At 41.9% G+C, this 21,864-nt stretch overlaps 1 protein-coding gene across 6 annotated transcripts in view; it reads right to left on the reverse strand.

Annotated features, from left to right (window-relative positions):
- The window catches only part of Kiaa0319 (KIAA0319 ortholog), a 95,591-nt gene that overhangs the window by 47,393 nt on the left and 26,334 nt on the right, over positions 1-21,864 (reverse strand). For 5 of the 6 annotated variants that reach the window (XR_015439111.1, XR_015439110.1, XR_002395967.2 and 2 more), the window contains exons 2-4: positions 16,055-16,194; positions 5,249-6,156; positions 2,080-2,260 (exon numbers count right to left, since the gene is read on the reverse strand). Coding sequence is in view for 3 of the 6 variants with exons in the window: in XM_004847602.3 (XP_004847659.2) it covers positions 2,080-2,260; positions 5,249-6,156; positions 16,055-16,106 (1,141 nt within the window). In the remaining 3 variants the exon portion in view is untranslated. Of the gene's footprint in view, positions 1-2,079; positions 2,261-5,248; positions 6,157-16,054; positions 16,195-18,097; positions 18,174-21,864 lie in introns of all 6 variants that reach the window. The other variant, XM_087181226.1, reaches the window with a different exon arrangement.

Below are 21,864 nucleotides of genomic sequence, written 5' to 3' on the forward strand. Positions count from 1 at the left end.
GGGACCTTGCGCATGCAAGGCAGGCAGTGGAACCACTGAGCTAAATCCCCGGTCCAACTTATTTTTTTTAGGAGAAAAGCTTTATTTTGGCTCACAGTTTGTAGAGGTGACCTTTGAAACTATAACCTCTGCTGACCTTCTGGACAACAAACCCTCCTCCCAAACACACCCCAACTCATTCTTACATGACAGTTTAACTTCTTTACCAGCACCAGTTGGTTCCTAACAAGGGACATAATGATCAGCCTCTCTTGTGGCTTAAAGCTATCAATACAGCCACTATTTTGTGCAACTTTGGAGCACACTTCCAAAACTACTTGAGTCTGTGTTTTCTAGAATTGCAATCCTAATTAGTTCCATATACATGTAATTTTCCTTATTCTTGAGGAGGTTTGTTTTATTTTGAATTGAAAGAACATAATTCCCCAAATCCATTATTGTAATGTAATGGTGGCTCCTACTGGAGTTGAGCCTTGCAGGATTATTCCCCTCCCTTTCCCCAGCTTTCTAAATATAAAGAAAAGCCACACCTAAATGATTAGGTGTTAACTGCTATCTTTCTTTAGATTTTCAGAATCTCTGGCAACCTTCAGATGATATCTGAAGCACAACATCCCTATTTATCCTCCAGTCCCATGTATCGACTCTCACAAAGCATGTACACTACAGTGAGGTTTAACTTGCAGAAGGGTAATGTGTTTATCTAGAGAATTAGACAATGAGCCCCAGAAAGTGAAAGTCCATTGTAATGTTCCAGCCAGAGGGAAAAAAAATGTGACATGCATGCCTTGGAAGACGACTCGACCAAGAACACAGTCTTTCTGCCCACTATCCATGTAACTGCTTTCTCTCCCTATAAAGCTTTTACATTCCTTAGCTCCCTAAAATGGTCTCATTTAGGGGGGCAATAGCTCATGGTACCAGCCCTCGAGTAAATCTGATTTCCTTCCCACAACTTTTTTTTCCAAGCATCGGCTTCTAAGTGGTGAGCAGATGGACCAGGGCCCAGTAATACTACCCACAGTAAAGCCCAGAATACATGACATATGCTAATAACTTATTAGAAAATCTAGAACCAGAGATTTAGCTCAGTGATTCTGTCACCTGCCTCACAAGTGGAGGGACCTGAGTTCGATCCCCGGTACCAAACAAAAAGAAAATCTAATTAAAGCTTTTCATTTCTCACCTTGGCCTCTGCAATACATGGCACTCGGACCAATCTTTCAACTCCAGAGAATCAAATTATGTCACTCTAAAATATGACTTCAGGAGATATACTGCTACCACAAATAGGCCTTGTGGCATAAGATTATTTTGAGCTTTTGTTTTGTTTGTGGTACTGGGGATTGAACCCAGGGCTGTCACACTTTGGGGGTTTTCTTTTGAGAAAGGTCTAACTCACCAAATTCCCCAAGTTGGGCTCAAACTTGTGATCCTCCTGCCTCAGCTTCCTAGAGCAATGGGATTACAGGTGTGTGTCACCATACCCAGCTTCACTATAGGCTTTTAATGAATCTTATTACCTCTGGTCAACTCTATACTATTTTCTTCATATGAATCTGATCATTTTGTTTTCCTGCTTAAGACCATTCAGGCATGCTCTATACCTATCCGGTAAAACACATATTCCTTAGCACAAGATACATGATTTTTCAGTATCTTACCCAGTTTAAAATTCTAGGTTTGTAAACTGCCATTCCCTTTCCACTCACATGATCAGTTCTGGGCATAATGACCTCCTTCCAAGTCACCCAGAATGTCACAGGAGCTCTTAAACCTCTGTTCTCTTGCATAGGCAATGAATGAAAAGAAGGGTGTGTTGGGACTCAGGAAACAATGCTCATAAGACTGGTGCCCTATCAGGATGAGAAGCCTTAAAAGCTGCCCCAGATTCAGGGTCCTTCTCATCTTCCTGTTTCTCCCCTTCCAACACCACAAGGGCAGCATCGCACCATCCATCTACCTGTCAGTCTGCTCTCCTGGGCCACTGAGCCACCAAGGGAAAGACAACGTCCTACTCATCTTTTATTCCCGGTACAGGGCACCTCTTCTGGCACATGACAGATGCCCAAAAGTTACCTGTCTTGGGAGATATGGGGTGTTCAGAAGGGGAGGCCCCAGAAGGGACAGTGCCGGTGGGAAGTGTTGGGGTGCTGAGCTCTGTGCTCCATGTGTTGACTATGAGGATTGGGCTTTTCTCCACCGTCACTGGGGTGAACTCCAAGCTGGCAGGAGGAGGACTATGAGAAGGTATTAGGACCTATGAGATCAATCACAGGGATAAATTGTTATGGAAAAAAAGCAGTGATTTCTTCAAGCAACACACTGTCACAAACATTTCTCATAAACTAGACTGAGTACCATGCGAAAAATCATGATCAATACTGAAAAGCCCTGGAACTCTAGACCTTCTTTCAAATATGTGTTTTCTCTGCTAACCGGGTGTGGTGGTACCCTTCTTGTAATCCCAGCTGAGTCAGGAGGATTGCTTCAAGTTTGAAGCCAGTGTAGGCTACACAGTGAGTTCAAAGCCAGCTGGAAGTATATAGCAAGACCATGACTCAAAAACATAAAAAAAATCTCTGCTATATATTAGAAATATAAGGCAACTGTGGGTTGGACAATTAGTATAAGTGAACATACATTTCAAGATAAAGAGAAAATAAGGGCCGGGCATTTAGCTCAGTGGTTCCGCCGCCTTCCTTGCAAGTGCAAGGTCCCCGAGTTCAATCCCTGGTACCAAAAAAAAGAAGGAAAAAAAAGATTGTATGGAAAGTGGAAAGATAAAGAGAAAATAATTGTAGTGCCCCTGAACTAATCACTGCAATGGATTGAATGTTTGTGTTCCCCCAAAAATTCATATGTAGAACTCCTAACCCCCAATGTGATAGATTTTTTTCTGAGGGAGGAGATTAGGTCATGAGGGTGGACCCCTTATGAATGGCATCAGTGCCCTTATGTGCAGAGGCCAGGGAGCTGCCAGTCCCCTTCCTCCACAGAGGACACAGCAGCCTGATGACAACCTGGAAAACCAAGAGGCAGGTGCTCAGCAGGAACCTGGCCCTGGAGCACCCTCATCACACACTTCTAGCATGTGAGGCGCAACCTAAAGTTGGTCAAGTTAAGGTTTTTCAATTAAATTCTATTTGTCCAAGGGAAAATTTGCACAATATGTTAACAAAGTGCTCTGGCAAGCCTCAATAACCATTCACCAGGTTGGGCCAGGCAAGGAAACTCTTTTAAGAGACTAAGAGTATGGGAGCCCACTGGGGATATAAATAGTGAGGAACCCACAGAAAGCAAAGCTGCAGTGTAAGCTGGAGAGGCCCCACTGGTGTTTATGGAAAATACAGCTCCTCTTTTTCTCTGAGGCTGAAAAGATAGAACGTGTCAGGTATGACAGGGTGCTTTTTCTGCAACTGGACACCCTCGGGGCTGCAAGGAGTTACTAGACAGCTGACAAAACCTTCTACAACTGAATTCCTGGAACCAAGACATGAAAAACAGGTGAAGCATTACATTTGAGATTCACTGATCAAAGTGACCCAGAGGCTAGGTCTGCTGTAACTTTAAGCTGACCGACTTCATGGAGCTTTGGGGCACCTGGTTTGTGAAGGGAGCGCTAATGGGCGAGTCCACTTGTCACACCTGCACATGCTAGGAAGAGAAACAACTTCAGAATCGCTGCCACCCAGGCTGCACAGGAGGCGTGTAGAGGACACCACTGTGTCCCTCCTCAAAGTCCCTAGGGTGAGCCCAGTTTATCAGACCCGAAAAATCAACATCAAGTTGAAATAAAGAATAAACAGGCTGCAGTATAGCTCGGTGGTAGAGCACTTGGCTAGCATGCAGGGGGCCAGGGTTCCATTTCCAGTACAGCCTGCATGCATATATGTGTGCACAAAAGAGTTAAAGTCAACAGGAGTCAGGGAAATCCAGGCAGCTTGGATCAGGGTCACAAAACTACCAGGAAATGGGTGAGGGCAGAAAATTCTACCCTACTCCCTTCTAAAACATCTGCTTTCCCAAACGCTGAGTCTCCAATTTTTAGCTCCGCTCTCAGGCATTCTGTCCGGGACTCTGTGCTTCATTACTGGAGTGCAGGGGCTTTAGGGCCCAACAGAAGGAAAGAGATTCTCTGCATCCTCCACTGGGCCCTACCATTCCTCACCCAAACCCTCTGTGCTAGGCTGAGCCCAGTCAAGAAAAGACTCAAATGGCTCTTCCTATATTTTCTCTGCTCTCAAACAACGCATTTTAAGTGCCTTATCTTGTCCCTGGAAAGTACAGGGGCAAAAAAATGTCTTTTATCCTCTACAAGTATGATTTGTCTTTCTTAGATGTCCCGTTTAATGGTATTATTACTTGAATAATGCTGCTATGAAAATTCCTGTACCAAACTCAGTATGGACAGATGTTTTTGTTTCCCTAGAGTAAATGCCTAGAGGTGGAATTGCTGGGTCACTCAATAACTACATTTAAAATTTGGAGGAGCTGAAGACAATGTTGCAGAGCAGCTGCACCACTTTACATTCCCACCAGCAGCGGGTAAGGGTTCTGATTTCTCTATATTCTTACTAACACATACTCATTTTTTGCTTTTCCTTTTATTTTTTGCAGTGCTGAGAAAACCCAGAACCTCACACATGCAAGGCTAGCACTCAACCACTGAACCACATCTCTATTCCTGCTTTTTGTTTGTTTCTATTTATTATTTTGTGGTAGATCAAATTCAGGGGCACTCTACTACTGAGCTATATATCCAGCCCTTTTTGTTTTTTGAGACAGGGTTCACTAAGTTGCTTTACCACTGACCTACATTCCCAGTCCTCTTCCCCTTTTTGAGGCAAGGTCTCACTGTGTTGCCCAGGCTGGCCTTGAACTCTCTCCCAGCCTCAAGCCATCTTCCTGCCTTGCCTCTGAGTAGTTGGGACTGGAGTACACAGCACACTCCCATTGTCTTTCCACTTGGGTAAGCTTTGTAAAGCTTGCATTCTTTCCTTAAGATCTTGGTCCCCCTAGCTAATTGAGCCTGAGTTTCCAGCCACCTGAGGCACCTGCTTTGGTAGATGTCCAAGGCTTCTAAGGTGCACGAGCTGGCTCTGGGGACTCCATCAGGCCACACTCACCTTCTCTGGGGTCAGGAGAAGCCCATGACTCAGAGCTGTCTGAGCTGGGAGGGAGGTGTCATCCTTTGGTCACCACCAGGCAGGAGACTTAGCAGGAACTCATAGATTCGGACACTCACCTGTGCCCCAGGACTGTTGCCAGATGGTGCCTGGGGCTGAGAAGGGTTGTCTTTGTCTGGACCCTGTTCCGGGGATGGAGACGAAGGGCCCAGGGAAGGGAGTGAAGAGGGTATGGGGGTGGCCAGCCTGGCGGCCTTGCTCGGTGTAGGGTGCTGTGGGGTGCTGGGACCGAGCTCGGCATCCTGTGGCTTCTCCTCTGTGGATCCTGAGGCTACTGGACCATCTGCTGGGGACGTAGATGCCTTGGGACTGTCCCTGGGGGATCCTGGGTGGTCCCCCACAGATACTGAGGCCGAGGGACCATCCTCTGTGAATGCTGGGCCAACCCCCGTGAATGCTGGGTGGTCTGCAGATACTAAGGCTGAGGGGCCATCCCCTAAGGAGGCATTGGCAACACCAGCACCCCAGCCAGCATCCTGGGCATCCCCCAGGGGGCTTGGTAGGTTGGTGGGCAGGAGGCCTGGCTCCAGATCCCTGTAGCCATCCTCCACGTAGTCTGTGGGTTCCTCCAGGCCCCCACCTCTGTCTAGAAAGGGCAGATCCTTGAGGAGGTCCTCAGGGGGTTCCCCCCAGGCTCCCGACGGCACACCCTTGCTCAGCATCATCTCCCCGTAGTCCAGCAGCTGCTCGGGCCTCTCGGCTGGCGGCCGCAGCACAAAGGTGAGGTAGGAGTGGATGGGCCCGGTTCTCTTGGGGGTGCAGCTCTCTCTCTGTGGGCAGCTCACCAAGTGGCAGTGCCCCTCAAACCACCAGGCCAAGTCACAGCTGGGCAGGTCACAGCAGGCGGCTGTGCAGTCCCCCACAGAGAAGGTCTGAGGCACAGGCATGATTCTGATGGTCTCCAGGTCCGGGGAGATGATGGCATTGGAATAGGTCCTGCCCTCGCTGCAGGGCTGACCAGTGCAACCTGCAAGGAGGGAGGCAGTGCATGATGAGAGAAAGGCCCCTGGTGGGGAGCAGCCCAAGGACAAGGCCTCATCCCCCACACCAGCCTGGCAAACAAAAACCAGTTAGCATTTCCTCTGATGGGCCATTCATCAAACCACCTCCATCCACTGACCCTCCCCTCCTACCACCCACCCACTTACCCATCCATCCATCCTTCCCTTCTTTTATCCCTCTGTCCTTCCACCTATCATCCAGATCCCTCCTCCATCCAAGCACCGTGTCAGGCATCCATTCTGTCTTTTCCTATTTCACTCGACTTAGCTAACAGAAACATTGCTCTCCATATGTGCATTGTTTTTATATCATTTACAATACTTTGCTCCTTGCATCAAATTAAGTTGCAAAGGCTTATTTTGGGGAATAGCATCCTGTCTTTGGGTTATTCTTGTTTGTTAAATGATCTTTTTTTCATCTTACAGGCTATTCTTAAATAGATCAGTTGAGAGGGAATTATCAAAGGACAAAGAAAATGGTGTCTTCAATGCGTATCTGTAACCAATTAGTTCTAGTCAAATTGTAAACAATGAACTGTAAATATTTCTAGTTAGTAAGTACAGTAGGTAACAGAGCCCATTATATGGTGAGGGGTCCACAGTACCACAGGCCACAGCCGCTGCAAAACTACAGGGAATGTCTGTAGTAATTATCACTGTCTGAAATGCATGTGCAGAATCATTTTTCTTGTATTCTTGTTTGTTTGGTATCTTTTTTTTTTTTGCTATCTTACAAAAGAATCAGTCTGTAACAGATTGGACATAAAAACAAATTAGTCTTTCACCACATATAATTTGAGAAGTGTTGTATTAAGGTTAACTCAGAAAGGCAAGGGATTTCTTTCCTAGATGGGGTTCAGACTGATAACTGCTATTTTTCTTTTTTTTTTTTTTGAGACAGGGTCTCACTATATAGTTCAGACTGCCCTGGAACTCACTAAGTACCCCAGGCCGGTCTCGAACTCATAGCAATCCTCCTGCCTCAGCCTCCCAAGTGCTGGGATTACAGGCATGCACCACCACACCTGGCTACTATTTTTTTCTAATTTTTTTTTTTGGTACCAGGGATCGAACTCGGGTCCTTGCGCTTGCGCAGCAGGTGGCGGAACCACTGAGCTAAGTCCCCAGCTGGCTACTATTTTTTGATAGGAGGGAATGTCAGATTGGATTTTGTTCTGTTTTGTTTTGTTTAGTACTGGGGATAGAACTTGAGTCCTTGCACTTGAAGGGCAGGTGGCAGAATCACTGAGCTAAATCCCCCACCCATCAGATTGTTTTTAACTGTAAATACACGAAAATGGCTATATGCAACATGGGAATGATCCTTATGTTTACCTTCATATACCACTCTTGTAATGAAGCCAGAAGATAGAGGAAGTTAGGCAGATAGGATATAGGTCCTGAGTAGTTAACCTGAAGTAAACTAAAAGTCTTAAGTGACTTAAGAGAGGTAATATACTAAAGGACCCAAATAATTATTAAGCAAGCTGACTATGAAGGCCTAATGGAATGCAAGGGACAAAGAATGCTAGGACCCTAAACAGGTGGGAGAAGCCCTGAAGAAAGTGAAGGGCAAATGAAGAAGCTTGCTTTCCAGACATCAAAGGCCTACATATAGCCAGAAGCATCCTTGCTTTCTGTCAAGTTCACCCCTACAAAAAACTGTATAAAAAGCCAATGGACTTAAACATCTATGGAATCCACTTTACGGAACCCCTCCCTGAGGAGCAGGGAGCTTTTGCTTTTATTCTTTCTATTAAATACTTGGTCATTTGCCACCACTTGCTGTGTGCTGTTTTGTCAGCTTCCATCTTCTTAGCCCCAAAGCAAGGACCAAGATCACAGCCCAGGAGGAAGGTGGTTACGGTAATGGTAAGTTTCTGAAAAACTCAGTGCCAAACATTGACTCTAAGGAAAGACTATTTAGTCCTATTTATTTATCAGTGCTGAGGACTGAACCCAGGGCCTTACATAAACTCAGCATATATTCTATCACTGAGCTATCCCTACAGCCTACCTAGTCCAACTTAACAGGAATCAGATGTAATATACATGTGTCTTTTCTAATGAATCATTTGAAGAGGTTTAGCCTTTTATTTTCTAGACAATAGCATAATTTCAAATGTGGAAAAAATAATACACTTTAGCTGAACATAACAAAATGGCATCTCTTATCAAGCTAAGAGATGACAAAATGTGAAGAACAGAGAGATAGCTAATCTCCAACTCTTAGCTCAACTCTCAGAAACACTGCATTTATTTTTTGAAATAGCACTATATCTCTGGGTGGCCTTTAAATGAAGACTCAAGCTACAAACTTCTTCCAAACCTCAATGCCATGATTCACTTTTGTTCCCTAGAGAAACAGTTCAGTTATCACCTTTTGGACAAAGTGTTTCAGGGAAACTTCATTACATTTCACCTCTGGCCTTGGCCAGCAGCAAGCCCAGGAGCCAACCTTAAAACTGTCTAATGAATCACTGTGTAGGGACAGGCTGTGGCCCTGGAGTAGGCACATGTCACAGGGGGTGATGTGGCCTTTCCATGGAAAAAGACCCAACTCAAACCTTAGAGCGGTTTTCAGTCTGACTGGGGGTGGAGCCTGTGGGGCACCTCGGGGGCAGATTGCCCCTTTGTTCTGCAATTAATCACTTGAATGGGGACTGTAACATATACAGTGATACCTCAGTTCATAAGCTTAATTTGTTCCAGAATTCTGGGGAAGATGGCTGCAGTCATATTTGTCACCCAATGTGGAGTTCGGGAGCAGAAGCAAAATTTTGCTGAACACTTCTGGTTGCCAACCAAATCGTTCACGAAGAGAAGCATTAACGAACCAAGGTATTACTGTACACATCTGAAATGGAGAATTTAAGGAAGGGGGTTCCTAACAACTAAATCAGCTTCCTTTGGGCCAAATTGCCATAAGCACTTCAGAATCTATTAGACATACTCTAGAAAGCTCTTGGAGGACCACCAAACTCCTGGCAACCATATTTGTATTCAACAAAGGGAGAAAAGAGAGAGACAGAAGAGAGGCAAATTGCAAGTACTATTATTGGGACTCAGTAACTCAGAAATTGAAATTTTGAACAATATCTCCAAAGAAAAGGACAAAAAAGTAATGAAAAAGTGGAAACTGGGTGTTTTTTTAAATGAGTATCTAAACATTAATGACATCATCTAAAACACTAATGGCAATATTTTTCAGGCTACACATGAAACAAAGGACATTTTAATTTAAACCTCTACAAACTATAAGCAAAATAAATCTTCCCCCCTTAAAAAAAAAAAGAGAGAGGTGGAGAACTGGACATACATATAAGCAAGCCACATAGAACTCCAACTAGCCATGATCAAAAAAAAAAAATCTACACATAGACATATAATAGTCAAGATCCCAGAAATCCAACAGAAGAACAAAATTCTATAAGCAGTTAGAGAAAAGAAACAAATCACCTACAAGGAAAGCCCATCAGAATCACTGCAGACTTCTCAACACAAACCCTCAAATCAAGGAGAGCCTGAAGTGAAGTATTTCAAGCCCTAAAAGAAAATAACTTCCAACCTAGACTGCTGTATCCTGCAAAATTATTTTTCAAAATCAATGTGAAAATTAGATACTTCCACGACAAAGAACACCTGAGAAATTTCATGAACACCAAACCAGCACTCCAAACAATTCTAAGCAATATCCTAGAAAAACACAATGAAGGTCACAATTCCATGAAGCCCAACAGAGGGAAGCCACCAGGCAAGGTAAGAAACTAAAGGGAAAGGGGGAAAAAATAAGAAATAAAAGAGCCAACAACAGCAAAACATCATGACAAGGATGAGTCAATATCTATCAATTATAATTCTCAATGTTAATGGCTTCAATCCACCAATCAAAAGAAATAGACTGACAGAATGGATTAAGAAGCAAAACCCAGCAATATTCTGTATACAAGAAACACACCTAACTCAAAAGGAAATCCATAGACTGAAAGTAAAAGGATGGAAAACAGTTCTCCACACCACAGGAACCCAGAAAAAAGCAGGGGTAGCAATCTTATTTGCAGACAAAGTAGATTTCAAACCAAAACTAATTAAGAGAGACAAAGATGGTCACTACATCCTTGTGAAGGAAACAATCCAAGAGGAAGAGATGACAATCATAAATATATATGCACCAAATACAAATGCCCCCAACTATACAAAACAAATATTAATGGACATGAAAATCCAAATAAGCACTAGTACAATTGCAGTGGGCGACCTCAATACCCCACTATCACAAACAGACAGATCACCTAGATAAAAAATTAACAACAAAATTTTAGAACTGAACCAAGCTACTGAACAAATGGACTTAAGAGATGTTTACACAGTGTTCCACCCCACAAAATCAGAATACACATTCTTTTCAGCTGCACACGGGTCATTCTCCAAAATAGACCACATGCTAGCTCATAGGACATGTCTAAATAAATGTAAAAGAATTGAAGTTACCCCCTGTATATTATCAGACCATAATGCAATAAAATTGGAGGTCAATAACATAGGAAACCACAAAACTCCCACAAACACATGAAAATTGAATAACACTCTCCTGAACAACCAATGGGTCACAGAGGAAATTAAAGAAGAAATTAGACAGTTTCGACAAGTAAATGATAATGCCAGTACAACATACAGGAATCTATGGGGCACAATGGAAGCAGTTCTACACGGGAAATTCATAGCAATGAATGCCCATATTAGGAAAACAGAGAGAACACAGATAAATAACCTAATGCAGAACCTCAAGCTCCCAGAAAAAGAAGAGACTAACAAACCAAAAGCTCATACAAGAAAGGAAATTATAAAGATCCGAGCAGAAATCAATGCAATGGAGACTAAGAGAACGATACAAAAAATTAATGAATCAAAGAGTTGGTTTATTGAAAGAATAAATAAAATCGATAAACCTTTAGCCAACCTTATCAAAAAAAGGAAAGAAAAGGCTCAAATCCATGCAATTAAGAATGAAAAAGGTGAAGTCACAACAGACCCAGCAGAAATCCAGAGGATAATCAATACCTACTTTGAGAACCTGTACTCTAATAAAATGGAAAACACAAAAGAAATGGACAGATTCCTAGATACATACGAATTGCCAAAGTTAAGTGAAGAAGATATAGAAATTCTAAACACTCCAATAACAATGAGTGAAATTGAAAATGTAATAAAAAATTTACCAACAAAGAAAAGGCCAAGTCCTGATGGCTTCACTGCTGAATTCTACAAGACATTTAAAGAAGAACTATCGCCATTACTCTTTAAACTCATGAAGGAAATTGAAAGGGAAGCAAGGCTTCCAAATTCATTCCTGGAAGCAAGTGTTACTTTGATTCCAAAACCAGGGAAAGACTCAACCCAAAAAGAGAACTACAGACCAATCTCCCAAATGAACACAGATGCAAAAATTCTCAACAAGATACTGCCAAACAGAATACAGAGGGTCATCAAGAAGATCATGCACCCTGACCAAGTAGGATTTATCCCAGGGATTCAAGGATGGTTCAACATTTGTAAATCAATAAATGTAATACGCTATATTAACAGAACCAAGGAAAAAAATCATATGATCATCTCAATAGATGCAGAAAAGGTATTTGACAAAATCCAACTCCCATTCATGATAAAAATGCTACAGAAAATTGGAACAGAAGGTCTTTATCTCAACCTGATTAAGGTTACTTATGAAAAACCAACAGCCAACATCATACTAAATGGTCAAAAACTGAAAACTTTCATGCTAAAATCAGGAACAAGACAAGGATGTCCACTATCATCACTCCTATTCAGTATAGTTCTGGAAACATTAGCCACAGCAATTAGAAAAGAGAAAGAAATAAAAGGAATAAAGATAGGAAAGGAAGAAGTTAAACTGTCATTATTTGCTGATGATATGATACTTTACATAGAAGATCCAAAAAACTTGGCCAAAAGACTTCTAGACCTAATTGACAGATTCAGTAGAGTAGCTGGATACAAGGTCAGCACTCAAAAAACAGTAGCCTTCTTACACACAAATAGGAGAATCACTGAGAGAGAAATTCAGGAAACAATTCCTTTTACAATAGCATCCAAAAAAATGAAATATCTAGGAATCAACCTAACAAAGGAAGCAAAAGACCTCTACACTGAAAACTACAGCACTCTGAAAAAGGAGATTGAGGAGGGTATAAGAAAATGGAAAGATATCCCTTGTTCCTGGGTAGGAAGAACCAATATAGTGAAAATGGCCATACTTCCAAGACTACTATATAGATTTAATGCAATGCCGATTGAAATTCCAACAATATACTTCACATAACTAGAGAAAACAATCCAAAAATTCATTTGGAACCAAAAGAGACCTAGAATAGCAAAAGCAATTCCAGGCAACAGATACATGGCTGGGGGATTCACAATCTCCAACTTGAAACTATACTCCACAGCTACTGTGATAAAAAACAGCATGGTACTGGCAAAGAAACAGACCTGAGGATCAGTGGAATAGATTAGAAGATGCAGAAACAACTTCAGACATACTCAGTCACCTCATCTTTGACAAAGGAGCCAACCACCCTCATTGGAGGAAAGATAGCCTCTTTAATAAATGGTGTTGGAAAAACTGGATTTCAACCTGCCAAAGATTAAAAGTAGACCCATACCTATCACCATGCACTAAACTAAGATCAAAGTGGATTAAAGATCCAAATATTAAGCCAGAAACACTAAACTTGCTGGAAGATAAGTTAGGCAGAACTCTTGAAGACATTGGCATAGGAAAAGACTTCATGAACAAAACCTCAGTAGCACGGGAACTAGCACAAAGAATGAACAACTGGGATCTCATCTTATTAAAAAGCTTCTGCACTGCAAGAGAAACTACCAACAAAGCTAAGAGACAACCTACAATGTGGGAAAAAAATTTTAGCAGCTGTACCTCAGACAAAGGTCTACTATCTAGAATATATAAAGAATTGAAAAAAATCAGACCCCCCAAATTCAAAGACTCAATTCAAAAATGGACATCTGAAATGAACAGACATTTCTCAAAGAAGTAAAAGCAGCAAATAAATATATGAAAAAATGTTCAACATCACTGGTCATTTGAGAGATGCAGATGAAAACAACACTGAGATTCCACCTCACCTCACAAAGAATGGCTGCTATCAAGAAATCAACCAATAACAAATGCTGGCTGGGGTGTCGGGAGAAAGGAACCCTTCTCCATTGTTGGTGGGAGTGCAGACTGGTGCAACCACTGTGGAAATCAGTATGGAGATACCTCAAAGAACTAGGGCTAGAGGTCCCATTTGACCCAGCTATTCCCCTGCTGGGTATCTTCCCCAAAGAATTAAAAGAATCATACCACAGCGATATATGTGCACCCATGTTCATAGCGGCACAGTTTGTAATAGCTAAAGCTTGGAAACTGCCCAAATGCCCATCAACTGGAAACTGGATAAAGACGATGTGGTTTTTTAAAATAAAATGGAGTACTACTCAGCCATAAAGAACAAGGAACTAGAGACATTTATAACTAAATGGATGCATATTGAGGCCATACTCTTAAGTGAAATAAATAGGACACACGTGTAAATACCGAATAGTTTCTCTAGTGTAGAAGCTGAAAGTGTAAATAAGAATTAAAATGATTAAAATGAATAACTGATAATTTGAAATAGGAAAAGGTCCAAAGTTGTAGGGGTGGTGGGAAGGGAAGGGGAAAGGAAAGAAGGGAAAGGAAAAATTATGAGAAAAGAAAAAAAATGGAAACGAAATCTATGTAAATAGGGAAGGGTGGAGGGGGTGAAGGGTACACAGGTAATAGGGAAAAAAATAAGAACCAAGATACATCATGTACAGGCGCAAGCACCCAATGATAAATGTAAATATATTGTATACCTAAAATGTACCAATAAAAGAATTTTAAAAAATAAAATAAAATAAATGGCATTGTCATTCCAAAACAAAAAGGACATTTTAGCTTGCACACTAAGCAGTGATGAGGGATGGGTGGGTGAGGCGGGGCACAGCAGGGCTTTTCCAACTGCAGAACTTTCTGAAGTGGACCCTGCTTCATCTAAAACACTGCTTCCTAAGGTTGGGGTGTTTCTGGATCATCCCCAGTTGCTGGCTGAAGATCCACATTCCTGGGCCATGGCCCTCGGAGCTCTGATACCACAGGTCTGGATGGGGCTGAGAACAGGGTCTCTCGGAGGTCAGATGGTCCTCATTATGGTTTCTCTACATTCTGACAAACTCTGACAAACACTTCTCAGGCCACTTCTCTACCTGCCATCGCTGGCACACTCAAGTGGGATCAGCGGTCCAGCTTCGGCAGGGACGATCAGAATTGGGGCTCACAAGTGATTTGATGTTAAGTACAAGTGTGCTCACTAAGCAAAATGATACAGTGAAAATAAAGACATGGGATAAAAGAGAATCTGATCTTCCTAGAAAGATCCACTCTACAATTCTTTTAACTACTTAATAGCTTACCCCAAGTGTCCCTCAGGCAGGTGTCATTTTAACCAGTTGATTCTTGTTTGCATGAGATACACTCATATGTCTGTTTTATATTGACTATTTTTTGCATATTCTTTTATTTAGAACATTGTATTCATCTTTGATGTTTGTTTCTAGTGAAATCTAATAATAAGTTCTGGGGTTTTTTCTTTTACTAATTCGTGTTTGTGAAAATAACCTATCATTTTATGCTACAATTGATAAAAACTCTTATTGTAAGTACCTTAGATATAATTTTTATACTTCTCCATGATATTCTTTTACTATACAAAATGGATCCGTTTAGGACAGTGAGGCTGAATAGGAAGGGAGTGCCAAAGATGTGTAAAAGAAAAACTGGAAAAGGGAGAAATGTTAGCATATCAGAGAGGAAAAGCCTGTGTTATGAAATGCAAAGACAAAAAAGACGTCTCTTTATTGTCAACTATTCATAATACAGAAATGATAGATCTTGAAAAAACAAATGAAACTAAAAAACATTCCAACAGTTGTCCATGATTGTAATGCTTCTATGGGTGATGTTGACAGAGTTGACCAACATTTAACAAGCTATCCTGTAATCAAAAGGCAAGGAAAAAAATATTACTATAAAATATTTATGCACCTTCTGGAACAAATAATATGGAACTCGTTTGTTATTTAGTCAAAACAAGGGGGTTCAAAAAATCATTTAAAACTTAGATTACGTCTATAGGTCAAATAATTGAAAAATACACGATAGTGAAATGCCAAACAGGACATCATCGACACTGGCACCATTGTGGTTAGTGGGTAAAGATTTTATTGAAATTATACCACCCGCAGAACAAAAGGAAAGGCAAACATGACTGTGTGAAGTGCTGTTCAAGGAAAGAAAACAAGGCAAAAAGAATTCAGAAAGATACTACATACTACTGTCCAGACTGTACTGTGCGTTATATATTGAATGTTTTAAGATATACCATACACAGAAAAATTACTGAATAAATTCGATAAAATTGTAGCTTTTATATTTTGTTATATATTATCTTATAAAAATTAATGAAAATATGCAATTTTTGGTCATCCTGTATTTAAATAATCGGACTGGTAAGTGGTTAAATATACAAATGCAACTTTTTCCTGGGATATACATATGATTTTATTTTCCCACAAAATAGTCATGAAAGCAAGTTTTAAATTCCTGTTCCAGAAAATCACTGGTGCATGAGGTCTGCTTTTGCATGAAAAAACAATTCTACTGGAAGCAAACACACTGTACCTTTGTTCCAAATTGGCCCAAGTTGCTTATGACAGGCAAGAGGAACTCAAGCCAGATGCTGATGTCAAATGGATTCCTACCTGCAGCAGTCACCAGCAGCAGCAGTGACAGGAGTTTGCCTGTGAGCGCCATTCTGCTTCATTCAGGGTGAACAGCAGGCTTCTGAGGTAGCGATTGGGTACAGGTTCCCTTTGATGTTTTCAGGAGCCAGATTTGGCCTCTAAATTTTTAAAGGAACAAAAGAAAAGAGATAGAACAGAAGAAAAGAGTAGGTAAATGTGGAAGCATACAAAATAATTTCTATTATTTTTTCACATCAACTGGAAGGCTGTCCTACCCAACTCACAGACCCACATGCCAAGGCAACCAGCCATCCAGAAGTCTCTGTCCAAATGCACCTGTAAAGGGTTTTATGCTGGCTCCTCTTCCAAGCTGGGGCAATATACAAAATACGTGAAGCACAATAAAGCTATCTACTCAGAGCTCCACAAAGCAAAGGGTTTGACAGAGACTCAAAAGCAGTGAGAGGAGTCAGAGACTATCATACTGCGAAGGCTGCAGGTGTGCGCTGCCTGGAGGCTGCTGGGGGTGGGGGGTGGGGCACTGTGGCAGCCTCCTAGAAGAGGGCACCCAGTGGGATGGGTAAGGAAGCAGATTTGGCTTTCTCTGGTTGAGCCTAAGCTGAGAAAGGGAATAAAAATTAGGGAAGCTGTTGGTTATGAATCAAGTCCTAGTCATTTGGGGCTAATTCTTGAGAAATTTATTTAGCTTCCAAAATTATTAGAGTAGTGTGGCTTCCTGCAGGATTCCTGGGTGGGTTATTGCAGAAGAGAGGTTTCCTGGGCAAATCACTGCAGGCCATGGGGCAGAGTTCTACTTTTCTTCATGGCCTGGCCATTGTCCGTTTGACTATTCTGTCTCTCCAAGCCCAGACCTATGAGAAGATGGCGCAGGCAACAATGTTTTGTTTCTTTGACTGTTAACACATACAGATCTCCCCTGTATCTCTGACATCAGGATGTCTCACAATTACAGCTGGACAATTCCAGGCAAGAAACAGATGCCATGGCATGTGTGTGAACATCAGCCATGCAGAGCTGGTGTCAGGCTTCGAAGTTTCCCCAAACACCATACAGGGATTTGGGGCATAGCCCAGGGGTAGAGCATGTGCTCAGCAGTTACAAGGTCCTCAGCTTGGTCCCCACCACACACGCACACAGATACACAGACAAAAGCACTCTCCAGAAATGCTGCATCTTCCCAAGTTCATGATGGCAAACAAGCAATATTATGTAGGGAAATCACAGATATCAGCAACTGAACTGACAAGTTACCTGGAAGAAATGAACTAAGAATGTTAAAAAATATATATATTTTTGAGACAGAGTCTGGATATGTCTCAGGCTCAGGCTAGCCTTGAACTCCTGGACTCAAGCAATCTCCTCGCCGCAGCTTCCCAAATAGATAGGACTACAGATGTGAGCAACCACATCCAATTTTTATTTGGAGGAAGAGGGAATAAGACAACTGATAAGTTTACATGGGAAAATAAACAAGAAAGGAAGGCTGAAAAATGAAAGAGAAGAAAACAGAAAAAGCAGCTCAATCATACAATGAAACATATTATAAAAGTAACAGTTACTAAAACACGATAGTAACAGTGCAAAAACAAATCGCCAAAAGGTAGATATTTCAGAAATGAATCCACTTACTTAGAACACCAAAGGACAGAGTTTTAATGGCATCTCAATTCAGGGAGGAGGATAGATGTAAGATAGATAGTTAGACTGATTGATTATATGGGTGGTTTGGGGGAAATGGGTGGCCATTTGGAAAAAATACTAAATTGTATCCATACCTCAAACCTTACACCAGAATAACTTCCTCGTGTAATAACAAGACCATAAAAGCCGTGTGAAAAAATATGCGATTTTTTTTTTTGTACTACAAACTCGGGTCCTTGCACCTGCAAGGCAGGCGGCGCAACAACTGAGCTAAATCCCTGGCTGCAATTGATTTTTTGACAGGGGTTCCAAGACAATTCAGTAGAGTAGTCTTCTCCGCAATGCTACAGAGAGTAATGTGAAAAGAATAAAATACCAGCCAGGAATGGTAGCACACACCTATAGTGCCAGCACTCAGGAGGTTAAGGCAGGAGGATCACAAGTTCAAGGCCAGCCTGGGATACACAGTGAGACCCTATTTCAAAAAAAAAAAAAAAAGAATGAAATCCCACCCCTCCCACACACTGCCTATAAAAATTAATCCCAAATGGATCCCAGGCTCAAATGCAAGAGCTTAAACTATAAACCCATGAGAAGAAAACATAAGGGTATCAGCAGGACTTGGACTGAGTATAGTAGTTCCTTAGTATCCATGGGGATTGGTTCAGGATCGCCTGCAGATACCAAAATCCACAGACAGTCACCTCCCTTGTATTCACATATAATCTATGCAATCCTCATCTTAGATAATTTATAATATCTAATACAATGTAACTACTATGTAACAGTTGTTACACTGAATTGTTTAGGGAACATGAAAGGAAAAAAGTCTGCACATGTTCAATACAGAGCTGGTACTTTTTTCCAGAATATTTTTGATATTTTGGTTGAATCCACAGATGTAGAACCTAAGGACACACAGGACCAACTATACTCATCACTGTGGGAAAAGGAATGGGGTGGAAAAATAAATAAGTACGAATATGCTTGCAAATGTATAAAATATTTTAGGAAGAATACACATGAAACTGTTAACATCTGCTAAGAGTAGGGCAGAGGGCTCAGAGAGAGACTTGAAAAACAAATAGACTTTTACACTTTATGAATTATAAGAATGTCTTTAAAATTTTTAAACAAACGTAATGTTTGCACCATTACAAGTGGTCACTGGTGGCTTACATCTTCTCAGCTTTGAGTAAAGAAGAGAGCAATGAGGGCAGGCCTGGACTCCATATAGGAAAGGGTCCTTCCCCACATAAGGCAGGAGGGGTAGGTATGAGCAACCTGGCCAGATTTAGCAAATAAAAATGCAGGATTAGGGCCAGGGATTTAGCTCAGTGGTACCACAGCTGCCCCGAAAGTGCAAGGTCCTGAGTTCAATCCCCTGTACAAAAAAAAAAAAGCAGGATTTCCACCAAGTGTTGGTGGTGCACACCTGTAATCCCAGCACTCTGGAAAGCTGAGGCAGGAGGATCACAAGTTAGAGCCCACCCTGTGCAACTCAGCAAGACTCTGTTTCAAAATAAACATAAAACAAAGGGGCTGGGCACAGAATTTAGTGCTAAAGTCCTGATTCAATCCCCAGTACCAACAAGAAAAAAAGAACAAAACAAAGCAGAATCCCCATTAAATGTGATTTCAGATTAATGTTTTTATTCTGCAATATTTGGGACATTCTTTTACTGTATTTGGCCTGGGAGGCCCAGCTCTGAAAAATACCCTGCATATAGCTAGTTTAGAATCACAGCTCGTGTGTGTCCTTCCCCACATGGCACTGCTGAGGCAGAGCTGGCACCTACACTCCGAGATGTGCCACAGCAACCTAGATTTCAGTTGATATCCTGAATCCTTGGGGGTTGAGAACATGTTTAATGGGAACCAAGAACAATTTGTTAACAAGAGAAAGCACAAAGGGAACTATAATCGTTCAAGTGAAAGAAAAACTAAACTGAAGAAAAGACATAGAGAACAAGCCTAGGTGGGGAAAAAAAGATGTATTTTAACTTTAACTTTCAATTTTCTGAATTTAGTAATCTTTATTTCAGAGGAGATTGGGTGCATTCAGGATGATATGGCCATAAATAAAAATTTTCATTTCAAAGAGACGGAATTGCCATGTTCCTCAGAAACATTATTTTTCAGACCTGCTAACAGCTTTCATCTCAGCTGGGGCTGACTGCATAAGGAAAAGGAGAAATCCTGCATGTGATGGCCAGGATCCCGAAGAGCCAGGACCTGATATTTCCCCAGGCCTTGTTTCTCAGGGAGCTCTGCCCAGAGCGATCCGGTGGAGAATAGGAGGAAATACAATACTCACATATTTCTCTATTTTAGGCAGATGAGTCCACTCTGAATCCTAGAAAAAGTCACAGTAGCTATGACCAATAAATGCAGGTTAATTGGGCCGGAAGGGACAACCCATGAGGCCCTGCAGGTCCCCAAGGATTGTGGCGAATTTCTGGTGTGTCCCACTGATGGAGTCCATCACCCAGCAGCCAGTGTTTACAGCCTGCAGAAGAAGGCGACATGTTTCTAATTGTCCTAGCCCTTCTGCTCCTGGCCTCCTCGAGGTCACCCCCAATCTCCCCATGCTGCTGCCCCTGCACCTCTACTGTCCAGCCTATGCCAGTTCATCTGTGACACTTTCCTGGGCTTCCCAAATGTGGTCTCCAACTGGAGTGAATGGGGCCAGATGATCACAACTGCAATCTGTATTAACACTGAAAACAACATTTGTAAGGCTACCGCTTATTTCATAATGTCCCTGGCATTTTATATGTTACTTTTTTTTTGGTACCAGGGATCAAACTCAGAACCTTGAGCTTTCGAGGGAGGCGGTGGAGCCAGAGCTAAATCCTCTGCCCTATATGTGTAACTTTTAATCCTCTAGGGAGGGGGGGAAATATATATAGTTTTTTGAGTCCATGGTGGAGATTGAACCCGGGGCCTCATGCACGCTCAGTGAGAGCTTGTTATGGCTTGTGTTTAGATGTCCCCGAAAGCTGCATGCGAATGAAGTATTGCTATTTCAGAGATGGCTGAATCTAGGGAGTCTAATTCATGGTGTAATGCTAGGCTGGAGAGCATTAGGATTAAGGGTGTGAGTGTGACTCACCCTAAGTAGTCTGAATACAATAAAAGAGGCAGGAAGGTGCTGCTAAGGCCCCTTGTTACTTCTACTACCTTATGGACACCATGAACTGTTCCTCCTCTGCGACACTCCTCTGCCATGTGCCACTCTGCCTTGGAGCCAGCCAATTATGGACTGAAACCTCTGCAAACTGTTAACTAAATAAACTTTTCCTCATTTAACTTTGGGTGTCAGGCATTTTGTCTCAGCAATGAAAGATAAGTAACTAACACACTGCTCTACCACTGCACTACACCCTCAGACTCCTAATTATATTTTATTATCTGTTTTATAGGTAATAAAACTATATACTCATATTGGTATTATTAAAATCTTAGGATATTAAGTGGAAAAAGCAGTAATGAATTGGACCCAATCTGGAGTATGTTTACCACCAGGAAATATGTCCTTTCCACTATGCTGTACTGCCTTATGCATCTCTCACCTTCATTTAAAAGAACTGTCAATTGGGCTTTCATCTATTTTACAAAAGCAATGCATGCTTATTACAGAAAACCCCAGCAATTCAATGTCACAGAGTGGATGACAGTGTTTCACCTGCCAGTGCCTCCCCATCCTCCTCTCCACGGAGCGATCTCACAATGTCCTCATCCCTCAGCATGAGGTCAAAGCCTGGTCCCAGGTGTTATGGTCCCCACCCCACCTCCAACTCATGCAGGAGTGTCATTGAGGTGGGGCCTGTGGGAAGTTAGTTGGATTAGACATGGTCACAGGAAAAGCTACAAATGTGCACTTCCTGTCTCTTCCCTGTGATGTTCAGCGTGGCCGTGGAACTCTCACAGAACAACGTCATCACCAGATGAGGCACCCAGGCATTGAACCTCCAGAACCTCAAAATAAACCTCTTTTCTTTATGTAGTTACTAGTTTGCCTCCAGCATTTCATTACAATAACACAAAGCTGCCTAATACATCAGGCATCATATTGGAAGCCACAAGGGTAGAAGCTTTGTCTGGTTCCAACTATGTATCTCTACAAACTAACTAGAAGAGAGTTAGTACATAATAGGAGCTCA

This window comes from Heterocephalus glaber, unplaced genomic scaffold (genome assembly GCF_053883595.1).
Source record: "Heterocephalus glaber isolate CG9 unplaced genomic scaffold, H.glaber_assembly_v1.0 deba00001472, whole genome shotgun sequence".
NCBI lineage: Eukaryota > Metazoa > Chordata > Mammalia > Rodentia > Bathyergidae > Heterocephalus > Heterocephalus glaber.